This window comes from Chiloscyllium punctatum, chromosome 38 (genome assembly GCF_047496795.1).
Source record: "Chiloscyllium punctatum isolate Juve2018m chromosome 38, sChiPun1.3, whole genome shotgun sequence".
Classification (NCBI taxonomy): domain Eukaryota; kingdom Metazoa; phylum Chordata; class Chondrichthyes; order Orectolobiformes; family Hemiscylliidae; genus Chiloscyllium; species Chiloscyllium punctatum.
The window spans coordinates 10,294,858-10,322,581 of NC_092776.1; the positions used below are offsets into that span (position 1 = coordinate 10,294,858).

General features: G+C 39.9%; 1 protein-coding gene across 4 annotated transcripts in view; it reads right to left on the reverse strand.

The window, feature by feature from the left end:
- Positions 1 to 27,724, reverse strand: part of r3hcc1l (R3H domain and coiled-coil containing 1-like) — a 172,024-nt gene that overhangs the window by 16,641 nt on the left and 127,659 nt on the right. For all 4 annotated transcript variants that reach the window (XM_072557145.1, XM_072557146.1, XM_072557147.1 and 1 more), the window contains 2 exons: positions 13,895 to 13,990; positions 9,546 to 9,686 (listed from right to left, as the gene is read on the reverse strand). In XM_072557145.1, coding sequence (XP_072413246.1) covers positions 9,546 to 9,686; positions 13,895 to 13,990 — 237 coding nt within the window. The remainder of the gene's footprint in view (positions 1 to 9,545; positions 9,687 to 13,894; positions 13,991 to 27,724) is intronic.

Below are 27,724 nucleotides of genomic sequence, written 5' to 3' on the forward strand. Positions count from 1 at the left end.
TCAGTCATGGTGGAGTGAGGCTGAGATTTCTTTGCGAATGCTGACTGGCGTACTGAGTATCTCCAAATTTCCTGCTTTACATTTTAGATTATGTAGCACTCTTACCTCTGACTCAGAAGATTGGGACTTTGGGACCTAATCTCGCAACTTGTGCACATAATCAGGTCTGAAGCATTACTACAATGCCAGAGTTTTAAAAAATAATTATTCAAAAGATGTGGGTGTGAGATGGGGGGGGGGGGGGGCAGTGTCAGTGGTTGAGCCAACATTTACTGACAACCCCCTAATTGCTTGAGAAGGTGGTAGTGAGAGACATTCTTGAACCACTGCTGACCAGATGGCGCAGGCTCAGTGTCATTAGGAAGGGAGTTCCAGATATTAACCCAGGGCTACTGAAGAAACAGCAATATATTTCTAACTTTGACCATGCATGGCTTAAAGGAGAACTTGCAGGTGATGCTGTTTTTATGCATCTGTTGCACTATTCCTTCTAGATGGTTGAAGGTTTGGAAGGTGCTCTCAAAGGAGCACAGATGAATTACTGCAGTGAATCTTGCAGATGGAACACACTGCTGTCACTGTGGTGAATGGATGGCTTGCCAATCATACAGGCTTCTTTCCTTGGGATGCTATAATGGAAAATGCGAAAGATGCACTCAGCCAGGCCAATAGGAAGCATTCCATTACTATGCCTTATAGAAAATTGACAAGTACTGGGGAGACAGGAAGTGAGTTTCTCACTGTTCAATTCCCAACCTCTGAACTGCTGCTGTAGGCGCACAATTTAAATGCCTACTGTAGTTCAGTTTCTGGTCAACGATAACCCCTAGAATGCTGATATGGGATCCTGCGATGGCAATTTCATTGAATGTGAAGAAAGGATGACTGTATTGTCTCATTACAGACAGTCATTGCCTGACACTTGTGGAGTGTGAATGTAACTCAGTGCCATTTTTTAGAGGAGATGTTAAACCGCAGCCCCTACAGTCCACCAAGATGGATACAAAACATCTCATGGTACCATTCAAAGAAGTGCAGGTGAGTTAGAGCTAGCCAGAAATATAAACACAGGTTGTTTTTACATACCTTTAGGAACTCAAAGTGAGATTGGAGATTTAATAATGGAAAATAAGGAAACGGTAGATGAATTGATTTTGCAAGTTTTCAATGTAATGGATACAAACGACATCCAAAAGGCAGCTATCAATCAGTAAACAAAGGGAGGGAAGACCTCCAGTACATCATAGTTACCAGAGAAGTAATGTGGACCATTGTGAACCAATCCAAGATGGTGGCGGAGTAGCAGCATTCAGGCTCCTGCTCGTCCACTGCATTCTTCCATCCATTTTTCTTCTTTTACTTTCCTTCTTTTCTGCCTACTTTTCTTTTCTCTACAGTCCTCTCATACCTTTTGCCTTTGGGGAGTTTAGCTGCGGTGGAACGTGGGGACTTAAACATTAGTGCGCAGAACTGGAGATGTTGGCAGTGGCACCGGCACTGACGACAGCGCTGATTCACACTTGCATTTGTTCAGGAGGTTGTGAGCTCTACACTCTAAATGATTCCAAGATGGCATCAGCAAGGTGGGCTCAGGAATGGGTGATGGTGCAACTCTGACGTTGGTGAGTCTGGCGCAGGAAGTGGCAAGACACAGGACCCAAAGTGATGGCATTGGTGGTGAAGTGGCAGCTACAGTGGCAGCTACAGTGGCAGCAGGACTACTGCGTTGGTGAGTCCAGTGCCGGTGATATTGGTGAGCTAAGCTCAAACCTCATGGCAGCAATGGCAAGGGTGATCTGGACATAATCTTTTCTTTATGTTTTTTAAAAAAATTTTAGCTCATTTCCAATTCTAACAATTGCATTCTAAGATGGCACCGGAGAATGGTGGCTCTCTATACTTTTCACTGTACTCCTGTTCTTTTGTACTTGGGTACACATGACAATAAAATCGAATCTAGACAGTATTGAGCAAATTGGAGTTACAGGCTGACCAGTGCTTAGGTCCTGATGAACTTTGTATTGGGGCTTTAAACAAAGTGACGAGTTGATGCATTGGTTTTGACTGGGAATGGTTCCATTAGATTAGAAGATAGCAAATTTAACTCCTTTACTCAAAAAGAGAGGGAGAGAGAAAAACGGAAAACTACAGGATAGTTAACTACACGTCTGTCTTCAGGAAAATGTTAAAAGCTATTAAAAATGTTATAGCAAGAATGTGGACAAGCTCAATGTATTCAGGCAGAGACATTGTGGTTTGTTCAAGGGAAATCACGTTTGACCATTCAATCAAAGTTCTTTGAAATAACACCTGTGGATAAAGCAAAACTTATTGATTTGCTGTATTTTGATTCCCAGGAAGCAGTCATATCAGAGGTGAATGTGCAAATTAAAAGCTCATTGTTGTGTTGTGTTGTGTTGTGGGTAGTGCATTGAGACAGAGATGGATTAGCTAACAGGAAGCAAAGAATTGATGTTGATGGGTCTTTTCCATCTTAGTATGATGCAATGAGTGGTGTGTCACAAAGAAAGGTGCTGGAACTTCAACTGTTTATAACTTACATCAATGACTTGGATCAAGAGGGACAGAAGGTACAGTTTTCATGTCTGATGACACAAAATTAGGAAGGAAAGTAATTTATGTTGAGGACATAAGGAGGTCACAAAACAGATCAGTGAGTGGACCCATGGATTACAGTGTGCAAAAAGTGTGAATTTGTCCATTTTGGTAGTAAAATAGAAGCAAATGATCTAAATGGAGAGACACTGCACAGCTCCGGGATGCAAAGGAATCTAGGTGTTCCACAGCATGAATCACAGAAGGTTAATATGAAGGTACAGCAAGTAATTAAGAAATCTAACAGCATGTTGCCATTAATCACAAAGTGAATGGAATACTGTAAGAAGTTGGGAGGTTATGCTTCAGTTATACAGGGCAATGGTGAGACTGCATCTGGAGTACTGTCCACAGCATTCGTCACCTTATTTAAGGAAGTAAATATGTTGGATGCATTTCAGAGAGGACTCTCTTGAAAAGGTGGAGCAAAGTTCTTGAATATTTTTAATGCAGAGATGGGTAGATTCTTGTATCGAGCGGTCAAAGATTATCAGGGTAAATGGGAATATGGACGTGAGATTACAATCATATCTACCATAACTGCATTGAATGGTGGAGTGGGTCCAAAAGGCTGAATGGCTTGTCCTCACTTTGAACAACTACTCCTGTAATTCTCCTTTCTTCAGAAAAGGGTACCCGCATAGATCTGTTATCTGTTTCTTTATGGGGCATGTGGAACATTCCTTGTTCCAATCCAACTTGGGTTGGAACAACCAACTTTTGGTTGAAACATAACATCAATGCCATAATCATTCAGAATTGGAAACATTTATCAATTTTCTTTCCAATTTCCATCCTGCTCTCACTTTCACTCGGTCCATCTCTGACTCTTCTCTTCCTTGACCTCTGCTTCCGTCTTTGGTGATAGGCTGGCCACTGATATCCACTACAAACCCAAGAACATGCCCAGTTACTTCATGTTTACATTTTCAAATCTGGCTTCCTGTAAAGACTTCATTCTATTCCCCCAGCTGTCCACAATTTCATGATATTGTTATGGAATTGAATTCCCTTTTTTATTATTTTTGTTGTATACATAATAGCACTTTGTTTTTATCTAATTTATTTTAACATGTGTGGACGCTAAGCATCTGGATTTTGTCTTCTTTTATATTTTTGAACTTGGATTGGGTTTTTATCGTCTTGGAGTTTGATAAATTTATAAAATATCACCCCTCCTTTTTATTTTATACATTATTATAGCTTGCTCATTTCTTCTAGGATCAGCCCACCACATTAACGTCTCTGATGAATGTTTAATGTTTCTGGAATTTTATTCTCATTAACTGGAAGTTTATCATTTGTAGCCCTATTCTGCTTTTTTGCATTTTCGCAGAATGTTTGACTATTCCATATATTCCTTGATAATTTTAGGTTATGGTTTCTCTTTATCATCTTAACTGTTTTGTTGATTCCTTAAATAACCATTTTGCACTCCTTTTGGCACCCTCACCTTTAATGTGCGTGCTTAATAGCTACCTTCTTTTAGTGGCTAGTTAGTTATTATTTCATTATCCATTCAAGATGCTTCATCACTATTTGAGTGTCAAACAATGTTTTCCACTGCTATTCTAATTATTCCAGTTTCTTCTATTCTCATTTGCAACCCTTTAAATCATTTATTTTGTCTAATTTACTCCCTCTGCCCTTGTCTTAAACCTTGTTATGAAGCACACAATCGTTTGGATGCTTGTGCACCATCTACTTCTATAATTTCCTCCCTTTGCAACCAGTTTCTAGCATTTATTTTGACCTGACTATCGAGTCCCTTTTCCCAGCCAAAGCTGCCTTCTCTTTTGAATACACCAAGAACTGTGCCAGTATTTGGATTCCTCTGTTTCCAATTACCATCTCTCTACCAACACTTTAGAAGACCTCAGTCTCATTTGCAGTTTCATCATTCACCCAGTTCTTTCTATTTGAGTTTCATCACTACCACTAAAACATTCTTTAAATACTTTGGTACATTTACTCATTTTAATTAGAGCAAACCCTGAGAGAGCTTTTAACAGGATCAATTCCCTAAAGATGCCACCAACGCTACTAGAACTATTGCTAAAGACCACTGCTCATTTCTTTTTCTTCCCCAAATCAGTTGCTTATTTTACCTCTACCCACTATGAACTTTCAGTAGGTTGACCATCTTCTTGTTGAAGATAGTATCAAATGCTTTTTGGAGTGTTATGATGCAAGCTGATGGTAACACTGGACAGGTCAGCACACAGTATAACCTGGCTTGACAGATCATAAATCTAATTTTCTTTCAGTTGGTTACTGTGGTGATCACTGTCAGTCACACATGAGACCACCAATGTTCTTAACAAAAGAACACAAGATAATTGTATAAAAACAACATAAACAGAACTATTTTATACATATATGAATTTAGAAAGTTCTTAATGTAAGCAGCAAAAACAATGTTTCAACCTTTTTATTCCCAGCAATTTCATTTAGAGATACTCATCCCTGTGAAATATCACACCTATCTTAAATCTTTAATTTCTTAGTTAACTGACTCTTGCCAATACTGATAGCCTAACCCTCGTTTCAGTTCTGACAGGTTGAAAACTTCTACACAAAGTCTTTCACAACTTGCAGACTTTATAAACTAATTACCCTTCTACTGATTGAAAATGATTCTTCTGAACTGAAAAATCTGATTTTTTGAGCCAAACTCAACCATTATTGCACTTTGGTCTGTTTTTCTCTATATTTCAACTTCAGAAACAAACCAAATGACACCAGAGGAATCCTGTTCGGCACTTAAGTCACATGCCTTCGTGGAAATGACGACTTTAGTTGACTGTCCAAAATGACATTCGACCTCCTTTTAACAAAAATATTACCTGAAATCACACACCTAATTTACGCCTTTGCCGAATGTTAATTATATACTGCACATCTTTATCACGAGATCAAAGGATTTAACATCAAAACACATCATTAGACCCACTACCAATGCAAAACATTTGGGCTTGCTTAAAATCGTAGAATTATTGTTGCTTCTGAGAGCGGAGTCATTTTAACAGACTCCGATCTTTCCTTCTCCATCATATGGATTCCCAAAGTACCGAGCACACAGTTCTTGAGGTCATCCATTTAACCTGTCTTAAATACCAGAATCAATGACAATACTATTTCCAAGCCGAATCAGCTACAAAACAATCGCATCACAGTATCCCATGTTATGATTCTCATTTAGATTAGATTAGATTAGATTAGATTACTTACAGTGGGGAAACAGGCCCTTCGGCCCAACAAGTCCACACCGACCCTCCGAACCCATTCCCCTACTTTTACCCCTTCATCTAACACTACGGGCAATTTAGCATGGCCAATTCACCTAACCTGCACATTTTTGGACTGTGGCAGGAAACCGGAGCACCCGGAGGAAACCCACGCAGACACGGGGAGAACGTGCAAACTCCACACAGGCAGTTGTCAGAGGGTGGAATCGAACCTGGGTCCCTGGCGCTGTGAGGCAGCAGTGCTAACCACTGAGCCATCGTGCCACAAATCTACCTGAGCCAGGAATTGAACCCGGGTCTCTGGTGCTGTGAGGCAGCAGTGCTAACCACTGTGCCACCATGCCACTTTGAGTACTCTTGGGTGTATTCCATCTGGAACTGCTTTATTTGCTTTCAGCAAGGCATATCTTTCTTCTAAAAAAAAATTACTAACCTCTACTGTCTCTGAATCAAAATGAATGCTCTACTGATCTTTATATAAGAAAAAGAATGTTCCAAACAATTTGTACTCCAGACTTATGCATTCTTGTGAAACAGCAAGGACACAAATTTGAGCAGCAGGACAGGAGTTGAGGGAAACTTTGTAAGTATTTATTTTGCCTTTGACAATTTGATTGAAAATTTTTGATGGTTTTGATATAAAGGTTATAAATTAGCTCAAGTGTGTCCAAATGCACATAGAATACAGATGCGTCATTTTGTATGGAAGCCAGTGTACATCATGCACTCTATATCAGGTGAATTAAAACCTAGCCCAATAAACATAAAATCAATTATTTTTATCAAAAAGACTTGATTTTTGTCATTAGTTATCAGCACTGAAATTTGTAAGCAGAATTGCTTCTATTGCTATATAATAAGACAGTAACGACATGAACATTCACAAGGGGTCTTTAGACAATACAGCAAACCTCAAAAATAATTACATGAGCTGCGAGATGGGGAAGTACTTCTGAATACTCAGGATCACTTTGGCAATGCAATTGCTGACGACAATTGCCCCTTCCTTCCTACACTTGGGGATGATAGGGTGGACTGTAATAGCTGGAGGAGACATGGAGTTCATACGTCTACACCTCTATTGAAGGATTAAATCACAAACAGTGATTGCCCATTTTACTTGCTCAGATCATCAGGAAGAAATGCAGCACGGTACACTGCTGCAGTTACAGGGTGCCAACGTCAGGGAAATATAAACAATGGGATTTTACTTAAACTTGAGGTGGTTAAAGGAATGAACGTTAGGGAGTTTAGCTCTCAAGCAAAACGATCCAGGTTTTACTTAGTTATAATCCTTGAATTGCACTGGTGCTGCTGATTTCTGCTAAATCACTGGTGTGAGACTGTACCATATTTCACTGACTCTGCTGAGGTGGTTATAAAAAAGTAGATTCAATGGGCCAAGGTTATTAGGAAAGTCTGTATGTTTTTGGGTGGGTGAGAAAAAAAGATAAACATTTACAATGGAAGGAAATGCTTCTCCTACTCTGCTTCCTGTTGTCTGACGTTTCAAACACTGATTAGACTGGTTTGGTCACCAACATCCAACTGTCAGCTTTTTTTTCATAGTTTGTTTCATAGTCAGATTATTTCATAGGGTCTGTACAAGTGCGGCAAAGTATGATTACGTGTGGTGAACATTCTAGTCAAAATTACCAGCTAGCCTTTTCTTTATTACTGCACAGCACCCTCTGTGATATTTTATATTCTGAAATTGAAGTGGGCTCCCCTCTGTCTTTCTCTTTCTACCTGATTTGGGTCTGTCTGAATAAGGATCAACTTCTCTATTCCATTTATGAAAAAAAGATTTCAAACATCATCAACTGTATTTACAGAGTGTCTTTAATATTGTAGAAATGGTCTAAGCTGCTTTGCAGGCTTATCATCAAATAAAATTTGACATTGAGCCACAGGAGCAGATAGAAGGAGCAGTGCCAAAAAGCTTGGTCAAACAGGCTAATTTCATGGAACGCCTTTAAAGTGAACAGCGGAGAAGATTAGGAAGGGAATTTCACAGCTTAAGACCCAGGCAGATGACACCAAAGTTGGAGGACAGCGAAGAGGGTTACCTCAGATTACAACGGGATCTTGATCAGATGGGCCAATGGGCTAAGGAGTAGCAGATGGAGTTTAATTCAGATAAATGTGAGGTGCTGCATTTTGGGAAAGCAAATCTTACCAGGACTTATACACTTAATGGTATGTTCCTAGGGAGTGTTGCTGAACAAAGAGATCTTGGAGTGCAGGTTCATAGCTCCTTGAAAGTACAGTCTCAGGTAGATAGGATAGTGAAGACTACACTTGGAATTATTTCCTTAATTGGTCAGAGTATTGAGTACAGGAGTTGGGAGGTCATATTACGGCTGCACAGGATGTTGGTTAGACTACTTTTGGAATATTGCGTGCAATTCTGGTCTCCTTCCTATCGGAAAGATGTTGTGAAATTTGAAAGGGTTCAAGAAAGATTTACAAGAATGCTGTCAGGGTTGGAGGATTTGAGGTATAGGGAGAAGCTGAATAGGCTGGGGCTGTTTTCCCTGGAATGTCGGAGGCTGAGGGGTGACCTCATAGAGGTTTCTAAAATCATGAGGGACATGGATAGGATAAATAGACAAAGTCTTTTCCCTGGGGTGGGGGAGTCCAGAAGTAGAGAGCACAGGTTTAGGGTGAGAGGAGAAAGATATAAAAGGGACCTAAGGGACACCTTTTTTCACACAGAGGGTGGTGAGTGTATGGAATGAGCTACCAGGGGAAGTGGTGGTAGCTAGTACAACTGCAACATTTAAAAGGCATCTGGGTTGGGTACTTGAATAGGAAGGGTTTAGAGGGATATAGGCCAAGTGTTGGACAATGCGACTAGATTAGGTTGGGATATCTGGTCGGCGTGGACAAGTTGGACCAAAGGGTCTGTTTTCGTGCTGTACATCTCTATGGCTCTAAGGCCCTGACATCTAAAGATATGGCCATTGATACTGGGGGGCAAGGAAGCAACAATCTATCATGTTATATCTTTTCAAATGCTGACTGACATAGTATATCTCCAGTTCTCTGGGTTGGACCAGAGATCTAGTGACTTGTCCAACTGGCTATTCTTTGTAAGTAGGAGCAGACAGTGAATATTGTTACTATTTGACCATGTTGTACAGGATTTATTTTTGCGTTCTCAAGTTTCACTCTTGGAACTCTGCTCTATTCCATTAATATCAGATGTCTACCTTATGACATTATTTTGACTGAACACCTGTGCTTTATAGGACAGGAAGATTAAGTACAAAAACAAAATCTAACATTTGGCAAAGGTCTTTCCCTGGTAAATAAAATCTGTAATCTTGTTATGCAGTAGTGATAGGTCTTATGCTAAATTCTAACATCCCTACGTATATTATACTGAAGGCATGGAATATCTGTCATTGTATTCACAAGACAGTAATTCACAGACAGCCATTGAACAGGACACACAAAGATGAACGATTTTAAAAATACCAACACTTATAATGTAATAACCTTTTTGATCACTAGACGGAATAAAGCACCAGCTCAAAGGAAACATGGTTCGCAAGATGAAGGGGACAAGATTAGGTGAAGAGTATAGATTTATGTAAATGATAGAGAAATCGTCAGGTTTGTGTAAAACAATTCAACGCTGCAACTGATCTAATGTATAGTGGAGGGTCTACCTACCCCTTGCTTCCTTCAGCTTTTTACGTTCAGCTTCTCGCTCTGCTTTGGTTTGATTGCTTCTCACACCAAGTGCTCCAATGACCAACCTTCTAGCGAGCATCGCACTTGTCTGAGGGCGTTCCTTTGCAGGTAAGAGAAATTCTAAACAAAAAAGTGGTGGGAAATTAAAGACATGTTTATTGTTTTAAAGAAAAACAAACCATATGTCACACTGAGAATCTGATGAGCCAAATGCATGTTTCCCCGGCTAGCAACCGAAGCAGCATATTGATGGGAACAAACAGTTACTTCATAGATAACAGTGCATTTAACATCATACACGTATCAATTATGAACACATTAAAACAATTACATTCCTTTTCAATTACTTTTGTTAAATACATCACTTCATAAAAGCTGCAAGAGAATTAGTTTGGAAAATGCAATCTTAATCTCATTGTAGCAAAGCAATATTTTATTGCTGTGAGGTCACTAAATCTGTCACGTTAATACACTAACATGCATTTGAAGAAGCACAAGTATTATCCTTGTATATTTATTTTTGCTGTCATTGCTTTTTAAATTATAGTCTTGCCCACTTGATGTCTTGTATCATATGGTCTATGAAAGCTTGCCTCATTGAGTTTTTTTTTAGGGTTTCTGAGAAAGGTGGAACGTACATAGGCACACGCAACATTATCTTCATCTTTCCTCTGATAAATACATCTGCCAGACATTATTCATGTAACTGGATGCAAGCTGCCAAATGAGAAACTTTTGATCACTGAATCATAGAAACATTGCAGCATTTCTTTTCTCAAAAATCAGCCACAAATAATACCAGGCTGTAGCATCTATCTGCAAATCCACATACTTAAATAAAACTCTAATGGACCAGACTGTAGCATGCACAACTATGAGTGGGATGTGGTGAGCGATTTAAAATTTAATGTCACATTCAACCAGCAGTTCTAATGAGGCATTATCATCAATTGCTAATTGTTATTTTCTGCTGTAGTCTGCAATAGTGCAGGATTCAATATCCTCCTCCACAACTGTTCACTCTGGCTACTTTATGCATTTATTATCTAGAGGATGCACTGCAGTATCTCAAAGCCTTGAGAGTAAATCCCAGCCATGTGACTTCAACCAACTAAGATCTGCAAGACAGTGATATTCCAGGCATACCATCAATTCCAAATCTCTCACTATCCTGGTGTGGGCATAATTTGGCATTCTTTCATCCTCGCTGGACTTCACTACCAAAACAATCTGTGAGTGCAAAGGATTGGAAGAGTTCAGAGAAGCTCACCATCACCTCCTCGGGACAACTGAGATTGGCAATAAGCAAAGACATGTCTATGCTTCCACACAAGAACATTTAGAAAATTAAAATTTGCAACACACATAACTAATCGGGTAGCAATGTAAGTTCTTCATTAAAGGCAAGGGTTTATCATGGCAGCTAACATTTTAGCTAAAGATTTCAACATTTATTTATGAATGTCTCACTCAAATATGAGCAGGTGATTTGGAAGCAAGGGAACTGTGGAGAAATAATTCAACTCCTGATGCCTAGCAATATGTAAGCTACCTGTCTTTCAGGGTCAGCTGTTGCATTTCAGTTCTAGCACGCAGGAGAATTCTATATACCTCTCAATGCCAGGATTGTAATTACAAGACCCATCCAATAGAACAATAGAATTACAATTTTGATTGTGGCTTAAAAAGTACAGTTATCTTGATTAGAAATCTATTCTGTTTAGCTGTTAAACATCAGTTTTTCTTCAACAAAAAGAAAACTACAAATGCTGCAAATCCAAAATGAAGCATCATGTAAGAAATGTGCAACTAATCTACTGACATTCTTTAAAAGGCAAGATCCTATCAGAAATGTTAACCTATTGTTCAAGTGATCCTGTTGTGAATGTCTAGTTCTGCTCAGGTTCAGGTAAAGAGAGGTGCATTAGTGAACTGCAAATGTACAGCGTCAGTGAGGCTTCGGCTCCACAAAACCTTCCTTATGTTTAGATACAGGACTAATCTGATTGAAAGATAAGTAAGGTATTATTGCACTACTGACTGGTCAAAGTTCACACACAGCACCTAGTAATACGCTAGCCATGTCTGATTCAGATATGAGTGGGCCATGCCCCACTTTGCAGATTTTAACAAAATCTAGGTTAACACACAGTCCGCTGCTGAGGGACTGCAGTCCTGTTGGAGGTACAACACATGCGATGAAACAATCAACTGATATCTTTTGCTCTCCCAAGTAGATAGAAAACACTCAATGGCACTATTTTGGAAAAAAATGTTTAGCCCTCAACCAATATCACAGAAGAACAGATAGACATGGTCATCATTAGGTGACCTTGGGATCTTGCTGTTGGCAAATTGCCTGCCCTATTTCCTGACCTTGCAAGTGCATTTTATTGATTAAAAAATGCTTTGGAATGTCCTAAGTTCGTAAAGCAAGAAATATAACTTCCTTCTTTATTGAATACATTTCAGTATAGAAATTTGGGGAAGACCGGCAATGGAAATTTTAGCATAATTATCAGTGAATGTTTCATGCTGACTTTCAATGACAGCTTTATCACTGACTGCACTTAAACACACAACAGTTGGCACAGCTTTAACTCTAATATCCAATTATTTGTTCCTGTTTTCAGGATCCATGTTGATCAACCTGCAAACGACACTTCACTGCATCCTAGTACATGCAACAACAATAAATAATTCAATCAAATTAGTAGTATGTTTTGCAACGGACACTACCCATCTCTGTGACAAGCGCCCCTTGAGAAGTGACTGGAATATAATTGTCAGGGAGATTATCAAAGGGTTCTCTGCATTTCTGAATGCAGATTTTTTTAGCACTGTTGCTACCCATCACTAGGTGTCACTGCTAAGACTGTACACAGTTTATTTCACTTCTACTCCAAATCACTTGGTGTCACTGTGTACAGAAATATATGCCTCTACGAAGTAAAAATTGCAAATGTTTGAAATTGTAAACAAAAATTCCAGTGCTCCCCTCATTAGTTTCTAGAAAGGAGGTTCTACTAAAAGAATTTGAATAGTGAGGAAGTAAATTTATAAAGCAAAACCTCCAAGGTAATAATCTTGGAATTACTACCTGAGCAATTTACAAACTAGCAGAGGGTAAATAAATCAAGGTGTTAAATTTGTGGCTAAAAAGATGGGGAGGAAGGGGCTTCAGTTTCTCCAGTTTTCCTGACCAATGTTTAGTTCTCAATTTATGTCACAGAAGAGCAGATAGGTTGATCATCATCACATGACTTGGGATCTTGCTGTGGGCAAATTGGCTGCCCAATTTACTGTCAATACAACAGTGACCTCATTAAGAAAGCATTTTATTGGCTGCAAAACACTTTGCAAGAAATGCAACCTCTTTATTGAACATTTGGGGGCACTGGCACCAGTTCTGGGTTAGAAAGAAGCTGCTGTGATGGAACGGCTTCCCTTGGACCAAGCTGGCACAGCATCCTGGAAAATCAAACAACTCAGGCTGCAGACAGGTCTTTAAATTGAAGTGGGTTAGCAGGAGGATTGGGGAGTGGGGCTATATAGGCTTACAAAGCAAAAGGATGCAGCAGCATTGTAGAGCAGATTCTTAGAAAATGGCAGAGTATGGAAGAGGCTTTAGTACAGCTAATTTGTAAGATAGCAAACGTGAAGCTGTCAAGGAGCATGGGAGGAATATTTCAAAAGTCAACTGGCATTAATAGCATGAATAAAACACAGGAAGACAACACAAGCCAGTATGTGACGCAGAGAGAATGGATGGAGAAGCTCGAGAAGAGAATCCAATCATCATACAGGAAGAGTGGGAACCAGGGTGAGACTCTAACCCTTGTTACTAAGCTTATGGCACGGAGGCTAATTTAGCCTCAAATGAAAACCACTTTTTCTTGCTTATATTCCTTTTCAGTTTAGTTGTTAGGAAAGGGATATTATTTCATCCAAGTGCAAACATGCAACATGGCATATTTAAAGTCTGGAGAAAAGGTTCTCTGCTGAAGGTTTGGGTTGACAGAGGTACAAGGGAAGCTAGAAGGAATCAGCCTTTGGGTGATCATACATTTGGGTTCTTCAGTGGGTCCAAATTAGCACACAAGCAGATAAACAATTTCATGTCTGGTAATTATTTAATCTGGCCTGTAACTAAAGTCTGATCAGTACGAGCAACTCCCACTGCAGGGAGCACACCAGCCCGAGCCAAGAGATTACAAGCTTCGCTTTATACTCTGTTTTTGACAAATGTGGGTCAGATTATTAAATTGTCTCTTTAATCAACAAAGTGTGAAGGGCTTAATTGACTGCAATTACAGTTCTTCTCTCACCTGCACAGCTTCTAGCCTTGACCTTCGATGATCTAGATGCTTGTGACAAAGGTCGAGTCTTCAGCATTGGATGCTTGGTACTCATTGCATCACGTGCTACAGATATGTGAGAAAACAGCCTTGATTAATTGTGTTTCGTGTAGCAGCAGTAAATACAGCTAAGCAAAGCATTTCCATCCTAATTAACTCTATTGAGCACCCAGAACTGAGTAGATTCCCAAGGTCAACAAACACATGAGGGAAAATATCAACAAAGGGTGACATTCTATTTAATGTCTTATGAAATCAGACTGAGTGGGACTAAGTGGCATCACTCCTTAGAAAGAAACCCTCTTTTCACATTTTGAATCTGAAACAAAATGCAATCAAAGTAATAAATGATAAGTTTCTTCAGCTTAGCTGTTTAAAAACAAGTTTTGTGCAAAAGCATTATTTAAAAAAAAGAGAAAAAAAAATCGCCAACAAAATGCAAAATGACTGGTTGGTTGGGTGTGGACTTGGCTTTAGTGGGTTAAAAAGAGATACAGCGTGAAATGTGGAACATTGCTTAAAGCTAGAAAGTCAGAGAGAGATTCAATATCATTTGAGGTTGAAACATCTATGAACTCAGACAAGTCACTGATCAGACCCAAACAGATCTTTTTTTAAATGAATGACTGCTGAGTGGAAAACAAATTTTAGATCAATCAACATTTCCCCAGAAAAGCCAATCAACTTAGTTTATATTTAAGATAAGCATTTTTATGACAACCTGCTTAATGTTGTTACTGTACATTGAACACTGGATCTACCACAGTTCCCAACAGCTCAGAACATACAAGGATGTGTAGGCCAAGGAAAGTATTCCATGTCACGTTACTTGAGATATTTTGTCGTCAAAATGAAGCTTTGCTCCATAACGCCACAAAATTGAATACTGAGTACTGGGAGAATGCAGAAACTTTTTAAAAACTACCAAAATTCGGCTCCAGTATTTTGCTTCAAACAGTTTTGTTATGTATGCAAGTATTTAACAGAGGACTATAATTGCAACATACATGCTTCAGTGCCATTCAATCTTGTATGCAGTGTAAAAACATATATATCCAATGACCAACCTCAACAAGAAAGAATCTTTCAATGGGATCACCACTGCTGAACCGACCCCACCCCACCCCCCTCACCACTATCAACACCAGCGAGGGTTTACCAACTGGACCAACTGTACAAATACCATGGCGCTAAGTCAGAGGCTAGGAATTCTAGACTGGGTACCTCACCTCTTGCCTTGCCACCATTTGCAAGGCACAAGTCAGCTGTGTGATGAAAAACCTCCCAGTGGCTTGGATGAGTGCTGCTCCAACAAGAAGCTTGATACCATTCAGGATAAAGCAGCCTGCTTGGCTGACACTGCATCCCTCACCTTCAACATGCACTCCCTTCACCACCAACACAAAGTGGCAGCAGTGATGCAAAATGCACTAATGTAATTCACGCAGATTCCTTTGACAGCACCTTGCATTCCATGACCTCTAGAAGGTCAAGGACAACAGGTTACATGGGCATACCATTGGCAGGTTCCCCTCCAATTCACATACTATTCTGATTTGGAACTATAATGCCATTCCATCACTATTACTGGGTCAAAATGGTGGCCATCCCTTTCTACTGCACTGTGGAGGCCCCTATATCACAAGGATGGCAACTTATCACCATCTTCTCCATGGCAATTTGGGATGGGCAATAACTGCTGGCCTAAACAGTGATGATCACACCCATGAATGAATGAAATTGCTCAAAAGCCCGTATGCTAGGATAAAACCCTTCCGTGAAAAGGGAAGCTGCTGTAAAAATTGATATCTTATTGTTTGAACAGTTCTGTTTAAATTAAGAGGATAAAGATGACATTAGGGAAACTGGAAGGGAGGAGTCACTGAATCAGGCAGTATGAAAAAGCTAACATTAGCAGATATGCTATTAAGCCCACAGTGCTAATATCAATTCAACTGCTGATATCAATTCATATTCTCCAGCTCAGTAACTCCACCCAGCTAATTCTCCAATGCCAACTGTATACACATCTTTAAATAACTTAAACCAGAGGGATTTTAATTTCATGATAATAATCCCTTCAAAGGGAGGGAAAAAGGGACCACAATCATTAAGAAAGAAATATTCACCTACATTTGTAAATAATGCATATACACACACCCAGTGTGTAGCAATAAAATCACTGTATTAGTGATCCAGAAGCCATGACTTTAACTTGTTGAATAGGACCACAGTTTAACAGAAAAAGCTGCTGTATTATTGAAAACAAAAGCTGTCCCATCAATGCCACTCTGGGGAAGGAATCTGCCACTTTTTTGCCAGAGTCTGGCCCACATGTGAATTTAGTCCCCAAGACCAAAATGTAGTTTTAATAGCCTTACATACCATCTCAATCTAAAAAGAAAATAATTCTTATCGCTTGCAACAACCTTTTCTGGGTAACCAATGATCATTAGCATTACTTGTATCGTGTGAAAAAGTCACCAAAATAAGTAATTGGTCCCTATTTAACAACAGTGACCACACTTCAAAAAGTTCTTCATTGGATGCAAAACCACTGGAAATGTCCAGAGGTTGTGAAATCTGCCAGATAAATATTAGCATTTCCTATTTTCTCAAGCTTACTTTTACTTGACAATAAATGATCTTAAACAATTCGCTTATCCCTTATCCTTTGATATTAGTTGTGCGCCCCCGTCCTTCTAACCACCATTTATTAATAGCATTTTAAATGAGATGGGCTTCAACCTTCACTAGAAGTCAGGGCATTTTCTTTGAGAGATGTTGATCACCAATACGCCTGAGCCTTCTGGATTGCAGATGCTGATAACAATCAAACATTGCTGGCTAGGAGACAAATCCATTTGCTGACTGTGCGAAAGCATTTCATTATCCATATTTAATTCAGTCCTAAAAATGATTTACTATTGAAAAGTGCATCATGTACAGCAGTGCCAGATAGGGTGTTCTAATAAATCATGTCACAGCACAAATCTACGTCCACAATTCTTTGCAGTTAGTTCCTGATCTCCAATTATAAAAAGGGACAAGTACTCTAACAGCCTCACTTGTCACCAATCCCCCAAACTTTTCTACCCGAGGAAGATCAAAGGAGATGAAAGGGGACTGGTTCATTAAGAACTTTTTTTTAGAACGCACCAAATTGAAGGCAGACAAAAACCAGCTGGCCCACCAAGTCTTTAGCGTTTCTCAGCAGTGAAGTTACAGAGGTTCCCTGACAGAAGTCAGGACCCTTTATCCACAGCCTGCCAGGATCCAGATTACAGATACGAAAAGCATATCAAAATAAACAAGATAAAGAATTCTGGATAGCAATTTCACAGGAGCTTTCTAATCTTCTGTGACCTCTGCAAGGATCCCAGGGATGATCTGTTTCTCTGGGATCTCCAGTGTTGTTCCACTGATGATACAGATCAAGAGTGGGAGAACCTTCACTGTTAATTGCATATTACTTGCATTTACCTGTATGTAAGGGAGAGGGGAAAATTAACAGTCTAACAAGTACATTTATGAATATTCTTACAGAAAATGCAGTTGGATTGCATTCGGTAGTGTATGCTCATCATATTTACATATAAATAACAATAAAACTGAACAGAGGAAAGATTGGTTCCAGTACTATCCTTCATCAACAACCAGTCATTAACTCGCAAAGAAATTCTACAGTAAATTCAGCTTTGATGAAAGTAAAACTGGACATAGTGCCCTTGTGGTAGGGAGTGAAGAAAATAATATTCTCATTCTAGATCATGATAATAAATGCACCTGTTAGGTTGGGAATGGATTGCACTCAGCTGTGACACCTTCATGTAAAAATAAGTTGCAAATTATATACATTCACAAAGGCAGAATTTCTGTTTTTGGATGAAAATGCTGGCCAGCATTTGTGGGACATAAAGTCAACTGGATTTATCAGTTCTTGAAGAGTCCACATAATTGTTGGTTATTCCTTTATTTGAGGATGGCATCCTTAGGATTACAAATTTTAGCCGTTGGTTTTCCTGCAACTGAACAGAGTCAGATCTGAAGATCTTTGGGTATATGGGGCAGGACACTCTGTGATGTACCATGATCCGAAATGCTGGACATACTTCCTTTTCTTCCCTTCTATCACTTCTCTGGCTCGTCAATGAGTAATTTGGACTGAAGTGTGATGCAACTTGATGCGGACGTTTTCACCATTTTAAATGAATGAAACCATGCTCCACTCAATCACTAATGTCAATGTTGCTAGACTTCAAGGAGAGCTTCAGTGTCTTCATAGCATCTTTTTTGTTCTACTCTGGAATGCTGACCATGCAAGGGTTGAGGTCAATTGCTTTTCAGCCATCTGAACTTCATTGGAACTTCCACTAGGGTTCATAGGAGGAAGAGGAATCTCAACCACAGAACTTTGATTATTCAAATCACAGGATTGCTGTGTACAACATTTGTAGTAACTGAAGGCACTGATTTTCACTTCAGGAATGAAACATTGGACACCTTCCTGTGATACACAAGCATGTGATCCATAGTTTTGTTTCTAGTATAAAGGAAGGACTCAAAGAAACCAAATAAAAATGGCAGTCAATATCAAATGATGGTCACTGAAAACTCAGGCTCTAGGTCTCTTTAGAGACGCAAGTAGAGAGTGCTCACAGTTATAAGTAAACACCTGCTTAATATATCAGTTTGATGTATATTTGCACAGATATTGTTATTTACTCCTAATTGTTCAGTGGGCCCTTGCTATGTATGATACTAAGTTTACGCAGAGGATGCAGAAAAAAATTCACAGGGATGAAAGGGGAGAGAAACGCGGTCTAATTGCAAAAGGGTACAAAGAGGCAACCTAATGGAGTCGCTATAAATTCATTTCATGAGATTTTATAGACAAGAGGAAAAAGAACTTGCAACTCACAAGCCCAGCCTGAAAGTGAAAACTTACCCAAGCCGTAAAATGTCTTTCATGGGCTCCCATGACTTTTCTCAATTTCCTTTTATTGTTTATCCCAATGGAGCAGTCCTTACATGACAAACTCTGCAATCACGGAGGGCAGCATGTTGGCTCAATGGTTAGCACTGCTGCCTCACAGTGCCAGGATCCCAGGTTAGATTCCAGCCTCAGGCGACCATCTGTGTGGAGTTTGCACATTCTCCCCAAGTCTGTGTGGGGTTTCCTCGCACAGTCCAAAGATGTTCAGGTTAGGGTGAACTATGTTAAATTGCCCATAATGTTCAGGGATGTGTAGGTGAGGTGCATTGGTAGGGTAATGGTTCTGGGTGGGATACTCTTTGGAGGATCAGTGTGGACTTGTTTGTACACTGTAGGGATTCTAATTCTAATTCAACTGATAATATACACTATCTCTCACCAGAATTTACCATTGTAAAAATCTTGAACTGAGCACTATCAAAGTCAAACATTGCTCAGTTGGTAGTACACAGAGTCAGAACGTCACAGTCTCAAGTCCCACTACGAGACCTGAACAGACTTTTGAGTTGTCAAAGCTAATGCTTTACAAAGTAACTGTTAAGTCATCTGATCTCTCAGATAGGTATAAAGGTTCCCTTGACACAACTTCAAAGAGCAGTCGTCTCTCTGGCATCCTAACCAAATCACCCAACCAACAGATTATGAGAGATTATCTGGTCATTACCATGCTGTTTGTGGAACTTGCAATACACACACTGACTACAACAACTCCTTTGTTACAACAACAGTACTTCATAAGTACTTCTTTAGTTGTTAAATACTTTGAAGGATCCGGAGACTGTAAAAAGTGCTGCAAAAACGTAAGCTTTAAATAACTTATGATATACTCCTTTGATGGTTTCTTCGTCCTATGTAAAGGTGTTATTGAAAATACAAAGTGATTTTCGGTCTGGGGAAAAAAAAACTTATGGCTCCTGATCCCTTCAGCAAAACTTCTCAAAATAATCAACATGGTTTTGTGCAAGGGAAACCATGTCACACAAACTTGATTGAGTTTTTATTTGAGGAAGAGAGCGAGATGGATGGCAGTTGTGGGAAGGAAGAAAAACCAGAGATATGGTCAGGTAGTTGGTTTACCTCCAGGAGGGGGCAGCTAGTGCTGTTCGAGAAGATTTAAACTAATAAGGTGAGGGGGCAGGACCAGGGAGATAGTGAAGAAAGAGATCAGTCTGAGACTGGTAGTCCACAAAAGAGCAAGTCAAACAGTCAAGCCAGGCAGGAACAAAGCAGAGAACGAGGTAGGACAGATAAATTAAACTGCATTTATTTCAATGCAAGAGGCCTAACAAGTAAGGCAGGTGAACTCAGGACATGGTTGGGAACATGTCCTGGGATATCACAGCAACTATACAGATGTGGCTCAGGGATGGACAGGACTGGCTGCTTAATGTTCCAAGGTATAGATTCTATAGGAAGGATAGAAAGAGGGGCAGGAAAGGAGGGGGAATAGCGTTTTTGATTAGGATAACATTACGGCTATACTTCGGGAGGATATTCCTGGGAATACATCCAGGGAATTTATTTGGATGGAACTGAGAAATAAAAAAAGGGTTATTGTCTTATTGGAATTGTAGTTATAGACGCCCACAACAATCAATGGGAAATTTGCAAGGAGATTTCAGTTACCTGTAAGAATAACAGCGTGGTTATGGTAGGGGATTTTAACTTTCCAAACAGACTGGGACTGCCATAATGCTTGGATGGAGAGAAATTTGTTAAGTGGGTACAAGAAAATTTTCTGATTCAGTATTTGGAAGTATGACTAGAGAGGTGCAAACCTTAACCTACTCTTGGGAAGTAACGCAGGGCAGGTGACTGAGGTGTCAGTGGGGGAGCACTTTGGGACCAATAATCATATATCTATTAGTCTTAAAATAGTGATGGAAAAGGGTTGACAGGATCTAAAAGTTAAAGTTCTAAATTGGAATGGGCCAATTTTGATGGAATTAGGCAAAAGCTTTCATAAGTTGACTAGGGGCAGATGTTTGCAGGCAAAGTGACAACTGGAAAATGAGAAGCCTTCAAAAATGAGATAACAGGAGTTGAGTACGTTCTTGTTAGGGTGAAGGGCAAGGCTAATAGGTGGAGGGAATGCTGGATGATGAGAGAAATTGAGGTTTTGGTTAAGAAAAAGAAGGAAGCATATGTCATGTTTTGACAGGAGAGATCGAGTGAATCGTTAGAAGAGTATAAAGGCAGTAGGAGTATACTTAAGAGGGAAATCAGGAGGGCAAAAAGGGGACATGAGATAACTTTGGCAAATGGGGTTAAGGATAATCCAAAGGGACTTTATAAATATATTAAGGACAAAAGGATAACTAGGGAGGGAATAAGGCCCCTTAAAGATCAGCAAGGTTGTCTATGTGTACAGCCACAGGAGATACCAAATGATTATTTTGCATCAGTGTTAACTGTGGAGAAGGTTACAGAAGATATAGAATGTGGGGAAATAAATAACAACATCTTGAAAATGTCTAAATAGAGGTAGTGGTGCTGAATGGTTTAAAACGCATAAAGGTGGACAAATCCCCAGGACCTGATCAGGTATACCCTACAACTCTGTGGGAAGATAGGGAAGTGATTGCTGGGGCCATGGTATCTGTATCATTGATAGCCACAGGTCAGGTGCCAGAAGACTAATGTGGTGTCACTATTTAAGAAAGGTAGTAAGGAAAAGCCAGGAAACAATAGACTGGTGAGCCAGACATCGGTAGTGGGCAAATTGTTGGCGAAAATCCTGAGGGACAGGATTTAAATACATTTGGAAAGGCAAGGATTGATTAGGGATAGTCAGCTTGGCTTTGTTCGTGGGAAATCATGTCTCATTAACTTGACTGAGTTTTTTGAAGTAGTAACAAAGAGAATTGATGAGGGCAGAGCAGTGGACATGATCCATATGGACTTCAGTAAGGTGTTCAATAAGGCTCCTCATGGTAGACTGGTTAGCAAGGTTAGATCTCATGGAATACAGAGAGATCTAGCCATTTGGATGCATAACTAGCTCAAAGATAGAAGACAGAGGATAGTGGACGAGGGTTGCTTTTCAGACTGGTAGCCTGTGACCAGTGGTGTGCCATAAGGATCGGTGTTGGGTCCACTGCTTCTTGTCATTTATATAAATGATTTGGATGTGAACACATGAGATATGATTACGGAGTTTGCAGATGACACCAAAATTGGAGCTGCAGTAGACAGCAAAGAAGGTTACCTCAGAGTACAACAGGATCTTCATCAGATGGGCCAAGGGGTGGCAGATGAAGTTTGATTTAGATAAATGTGAAGTGTCGCATTTTGGAAAGGCAAATCAGGGCAGGACTTCGGCACTTCATGGCAAGATCCTGGGGAGTGTTACTGGACAAAGGCCTTGGAATACAGGTTCATGAATGTGGAGTTGCAGGTAGACAGGATAGTGAAGACGGCGTTTGGTATGCTTGCCTTTATTGTTCAGTGTATTGAGTATCGGAGTTGTGTGCAATTCTGGTCTGCCTGTTTTAGAAAGGATTTTGTGAAACTTGAAAGGGCTCAGAAAAGATCTACAAGGATGTTGTTGGGATTGGAGGGTTTGAGATGTACAGATAGGCCGATCTATTGGAGGTTTATAAAATCATGAGAAGCATGGATAGGGTAAATAGACAGGGCATTTCCCTAGAGTGGGGGCCTCCACATCTAGAGGGCATAGGTTTTAAGTAGTGGAGGCTGGTACAATTACAGTTCTTAAAAGGCATCTGGATAGTTATATGAATAGGAAGGGTTTAGAGGAATATGGGGCAAATCGGAGTAGATTTATCTAGAATATCTGGTCAGCATGGCCGAGTTGGACTGAAGGGTCTCCTTCCATGCTGTACATCTCTATGACTCTAAGTAACCAAAATGATTGATGAGGATAGAACGATAAGATGTCGTTTATATGGACTTTAGCAAAGTCTTTGAAAAGGGTCCGCATGGTAAATTAATTAGTAAAGTTAGACCATATGGGAGTCCAGGTGAGCTTGCCAACTGGATACAAAATTGGCTTGACAGTAAGAGACAGAGGGTTGTTTTTCAGACTGGAGGCCTGAGACCAACTGTGTTCCACAGAGATTGGTACGAGGTCCACTTTTGTTTGTCATTTACATAAACAACTTGGATGAGAACATCAGAAACAAGGTTAGTAAGTTTGCAGATGACACCAAGATTGGTGGTTTAGTGGAGTGAAGAAGGCTTTCTAAGTTTACAAAGAGATTGTGATCAATTGAGTCAATGGGCTGAGTATCAGGAAATGGAGTTTAATTTGGATAGATGCAAGGTATTATATTTTGGTAAAACAAACAAGGGCAGTACAATTAATGGTAGGGCCCTGGGTAGTGTTGTAGAACAGAGAGACCGAGGGATTCAGATACATAATTCTTTGAAGTTTGCATCACAGGCAGACAGAGTGGTTAAGGCGGCTTCACTGTTCAGACCTTTGAGCATAGGAACTGGGACGCCATCTTGAGGTTATACAGGACGTTGTTGAGGCCTCTTCTGGAGTACTGTGTGCAATTCTGGGCGCTCTGCTATAGGAAGGTTATTAAAGTGGAGAGGATTCAGAAAAAAAAATCACCAGGTTGTTGCTTGGAATAGAGAGTTTCAGTTATAAAAATAGGCTGGAACTTTTTTCACTGCAGTGTAGGAGGTTGAGGAGTGGACCTTGGAGGTTTATAAAATCATGACAAGCATAGATAAGACGAATAGGAAGGGGCTTTTGCATAGGGTGGGGGTGTTCAAAAGTAGAGGGCATAGTTTTAAGGTGAGAAGAAAAAGTTTTAAAAAGGAAATGAGAGACAACTTTTCTTTTTAAAAACACACAGCGGTTCTTGTGCAGAATGAACTGCCAGAGGAAGTGATGGATGCAGGTACAATTACAACATTTAAAAGGCATTTTGATAAGTACGTGAATAGGATAAGTTTGGAGGGATATAGGACAAATGCTGTAAGTGGGACTAATTTAGCTTGGGACGTAGACTACTTAGACAGAAGGGTCTGTTTTCACTCTATATGACTCTATGTTTCTATAATTCACAGAATGAATTACTATTCGCAACTGTGGGGAAAATCCAGCAGTCAGTTCTCCCTGGATATATCAGCAACTATTCAATCTTTTTAGGTTGAGAGAGAATGTTAATTGGGACACAGTGAACCAAATGTTGCTTGTCAAATAGTGTCAAAATTTTTGACATTTGACTCAAGTAACATGAAACTCAAGTAATGGACAGAAGTATTCATCATATTTTAGATTACCGTGACTATGGATGTAGGTTTGTTCGCTTCATCTGGAAGCTCACTGAAGATGCTACCTAGTATGATGACAAAACGTCTGAAAATGAACCTTCCAACTCAGCAAGCAAACCTACATCCAGAACTTCAAACTGAGCTACAAATCTTCTCAAAACTCGCTATCATGACTATATTTTAATATCATTTTTCAGGGCCATTGGTAATCACTTTAAAATGATTGCTGCAGAACAGGCTGACTTGTTAAAGAATACCAATATTGCCAGGCTCTATTTGTGAGCTTTTGTGTTCAACAGCAACAGGAGACTACCAAAGAGCTTTGTATCTAAACACATCTCTTGTACAAATATTTTTGATATATCAAGCTCATGAAGAATGGATGTGTTTAAAGTTGGAACCAGATACTTGATATTTAATGCAAATGATCTTTTTAAAAACTTTTTAGAGTCAAAGTGGATTTGTGTTTGCTCAAAACAGAATTTGTGACTGGGTGCGCCAAAGGTAGGGAAACCAGAATTTGGATCAGTTACTGCAGACATTTGGTTAAGGTATGAAACTGATTTTGATTGATGAAGGAATAATTCTAAAGTAGGCTTTACTCAGGCAAGAGGTATGCTGCATATTCTACCTGTTAGGAGGAAGTTTATTTATTGAATGAGAACACCCAACGTCAAGTAACATTTCTCCGTAGGGAATATTGCTTGGTAATCTGCAGCATCGTTTGTTTGTTTCTACAATTGCATAGAGTTTGTACAGAGAGCCCAGATGTTGGAGATTGCTTGTGCTGGAGCCCTGACTTGTCCTGACCACTCTCACCATGGCGGTTCGAATATAGTTCAAAATAATTCAACAGACTGGGTTGTTAAAATAAACAATTGACTTCACGCATTTCCAGTTCCCTGAAAGGACATCTGCTGGTGGATTTCGTTCAGGAAGGTTGCTCCATGAGGCACTGAGATGGTGAGATGGAAGGCAGACAGATTGAACAGGTCAGAGTGGGTAATAGAGGTGCAGGGTGGATGGTTTCAATCAACGTTTGAGGTTTCATCACTTGCTGGATGTGTGGGGGTGATATTTTGAGGACAGGAAGCTAATGGAGGAGCATTGCGTGGATGGTTCCAGTTACTGATGTTCAGACAGAAATGTATTCTGCAGACTGCACTCAAGATTTTGGTGTTCCATTAATTAGAAAGCAGTTGCAAGTTTCACATCTCATATATAAATCATATCGTGAACATTGATCCAGATTCAATTTTACAAAGAGTGTTAGCAAAGGGAATCTTTTATTACATCGTGATCAAGACTTAAAAATTAAATGTGCTCCCTTGACTCTTTCCTCTTTAATTTTTACTCTAAACAGACCTACTGCATTTTTAGAGAATTCAAGAGGGCTCATGACTTTCCTGGTAAGCAACAGGAATATTCTGCTTGATATTGTTGGATAGTGGAGGACATTGTGTGCTGGAACACATCAGTCCAAGTCTGACAAGAGTTACTTTATTGGGGTCAATACATAATACAGAACAGACACTGGTCTGTGCCAATGTTTGTGCTCAAAATGAGCCTCTTCGCATCCTACTTCAACACTTCCCATCACCACATCCTTCCAATTCTTTCTCCCTCAAATGTTGATCCAAATTTTCTTAAATCTCTCTTACTGGCTTCAGCTACTTCTTTCGGTTGCAGAACTCATGACTCTTTGGGTTAAGAGGTTTTCCCTGAATTTTTCTCTGCGTTGATTTGTGACAAGCTTATACTTAAGCTCATGAGAGTTAGTAAGAGTGCTTGCAATTGCAGGAAAGTCTATGTAAATCTTATTAAAACAATTCATAATTTTTAAAAATCTCAGATATGGCATAATTTCAGCAAGGTCTTTGATAAAGTCTCACATGGGAAACTGATAAAGGTAAACTCTCAAGTGATCCAGGGTAAGTTAGCATGTTGAAGCTGTACAGAATCTTAGTTAGGTCATAGCTAGAGCATTGTGTACAGATTTGGTCACTACCCAAAGGAAGGATGTGATGCACTGGAGAGAATGCAAAGTTGACTCACCAGGACATTACTAGGGAAAAAAAATCAGCCATGGACAGAGACGGGCTAAGCTCGGGTTGGTTTCTTCAGAGCAGAGAAGGTTTAGGGGTAACTGATACAAGTGTATGAGAAAAATGAAGGACATGAACAGGATGAATGGAAAGCAATTATTCCTTAGTTGAGGGGTCATTACAAGGGGGAGGTGAGGCATAATTTTGAAGCGAGAGGCAAGAGATTAAGAGGAATTTGAGGAAAATATTTTTCACCTAGAGGGTGGTGAGGGTCTGGAATTAATTGCCCCACAGCCTCCAAAAAGTACTTGTACGAACACTTTAAGTGTCATTACGTTCAAGGCCAAAGCTTGTGCGGGAAAGTGCAACAAATGTATGTAGTAGTATACTTTTGGCAGTACAACTCAACATGCTGAAGAGCCTCTTTCGTACTGTATGATTCTTTGTTCCCCTCAGCATTCTTTTGAGGGGAAAAAGCCAGTTTGTTTAGTTGTTTTGTAGAGTTATAGATGGCTTAAGAATCTAGCTATGCTGGCAAATCTCTCCCTGGCTGATGCACTGTGTATTTCCAGTATTTTCTGCTGTCTCTTGTTAAGATTTTCATTTTTGCTGAAGTATTACTGTTATGGGGAGAAGACAGGAGAATGGGGTTGAAAAACTATCAGCCATGATTGAGGTTATGTGGCTCGATGGGCTGAATGGCCTAATTCTGCTCTTACATCGTACTGTCTTGCAATGCAGGTGATTTCAGACAGTAAGTGGGTTAGTGCATCTCCACTTACTACTCAGGCCACCCAGTGAGGAAGGAGTGAAGGTATGCCTGTGACAAAACCTTCAGTCTGCGCCTGTTAGTGACACACTCAAACACAGCATTGTCACAATTTATGCCCATCCAACTGAAATATAGTTTTGCAGATCCCTGACAGCCATCTGTTACCTTACATTCATAATCATAATATTGTAAATTGGAGCAATGCTTCCCTGCAGAAAGGACCGCAGTCAATGTACCTTGCTGCTCATTTGATTCTGAAACCTGACTTTGCAAACTGTACACAAGCCAAGTTTCCTCCTTCTGAACACTGAATTAATGAGTACTGCAGAAAAGAAACGATCACAATTCACTTTAGTTCCAATTAAATCAATCTGACAAGGATGACTGGTGTGGAAATCAGTTAAATTCTGATTGGTACAAATGAAGAGAAATTGAGGGCTGGGATTTCAGCATATGGGTGGATGTTGATGGGGCAGGGGAAACGCAGGAAGCTTTACTCCATTGGTGATGAGCTGTGGGTGATGTAGGAGAAAGTGAGGACTGCAGATGCTGGAGGTCAGAGTTGAGAGCATGGTGCTGGAAAAGTACAGCAGGGCAGGCAGCATCCGAGGAGAAGAATCGACGTTTCGGGCAAAAGCCCTTCATCAGGAATGAGGCTTGTGAGCCAAGGGGGTGGGGCTGGGGGAAGGTAGCTGAGACTGCGATAGATAGATGGAAGAGGGGGCACTGGTGATTGG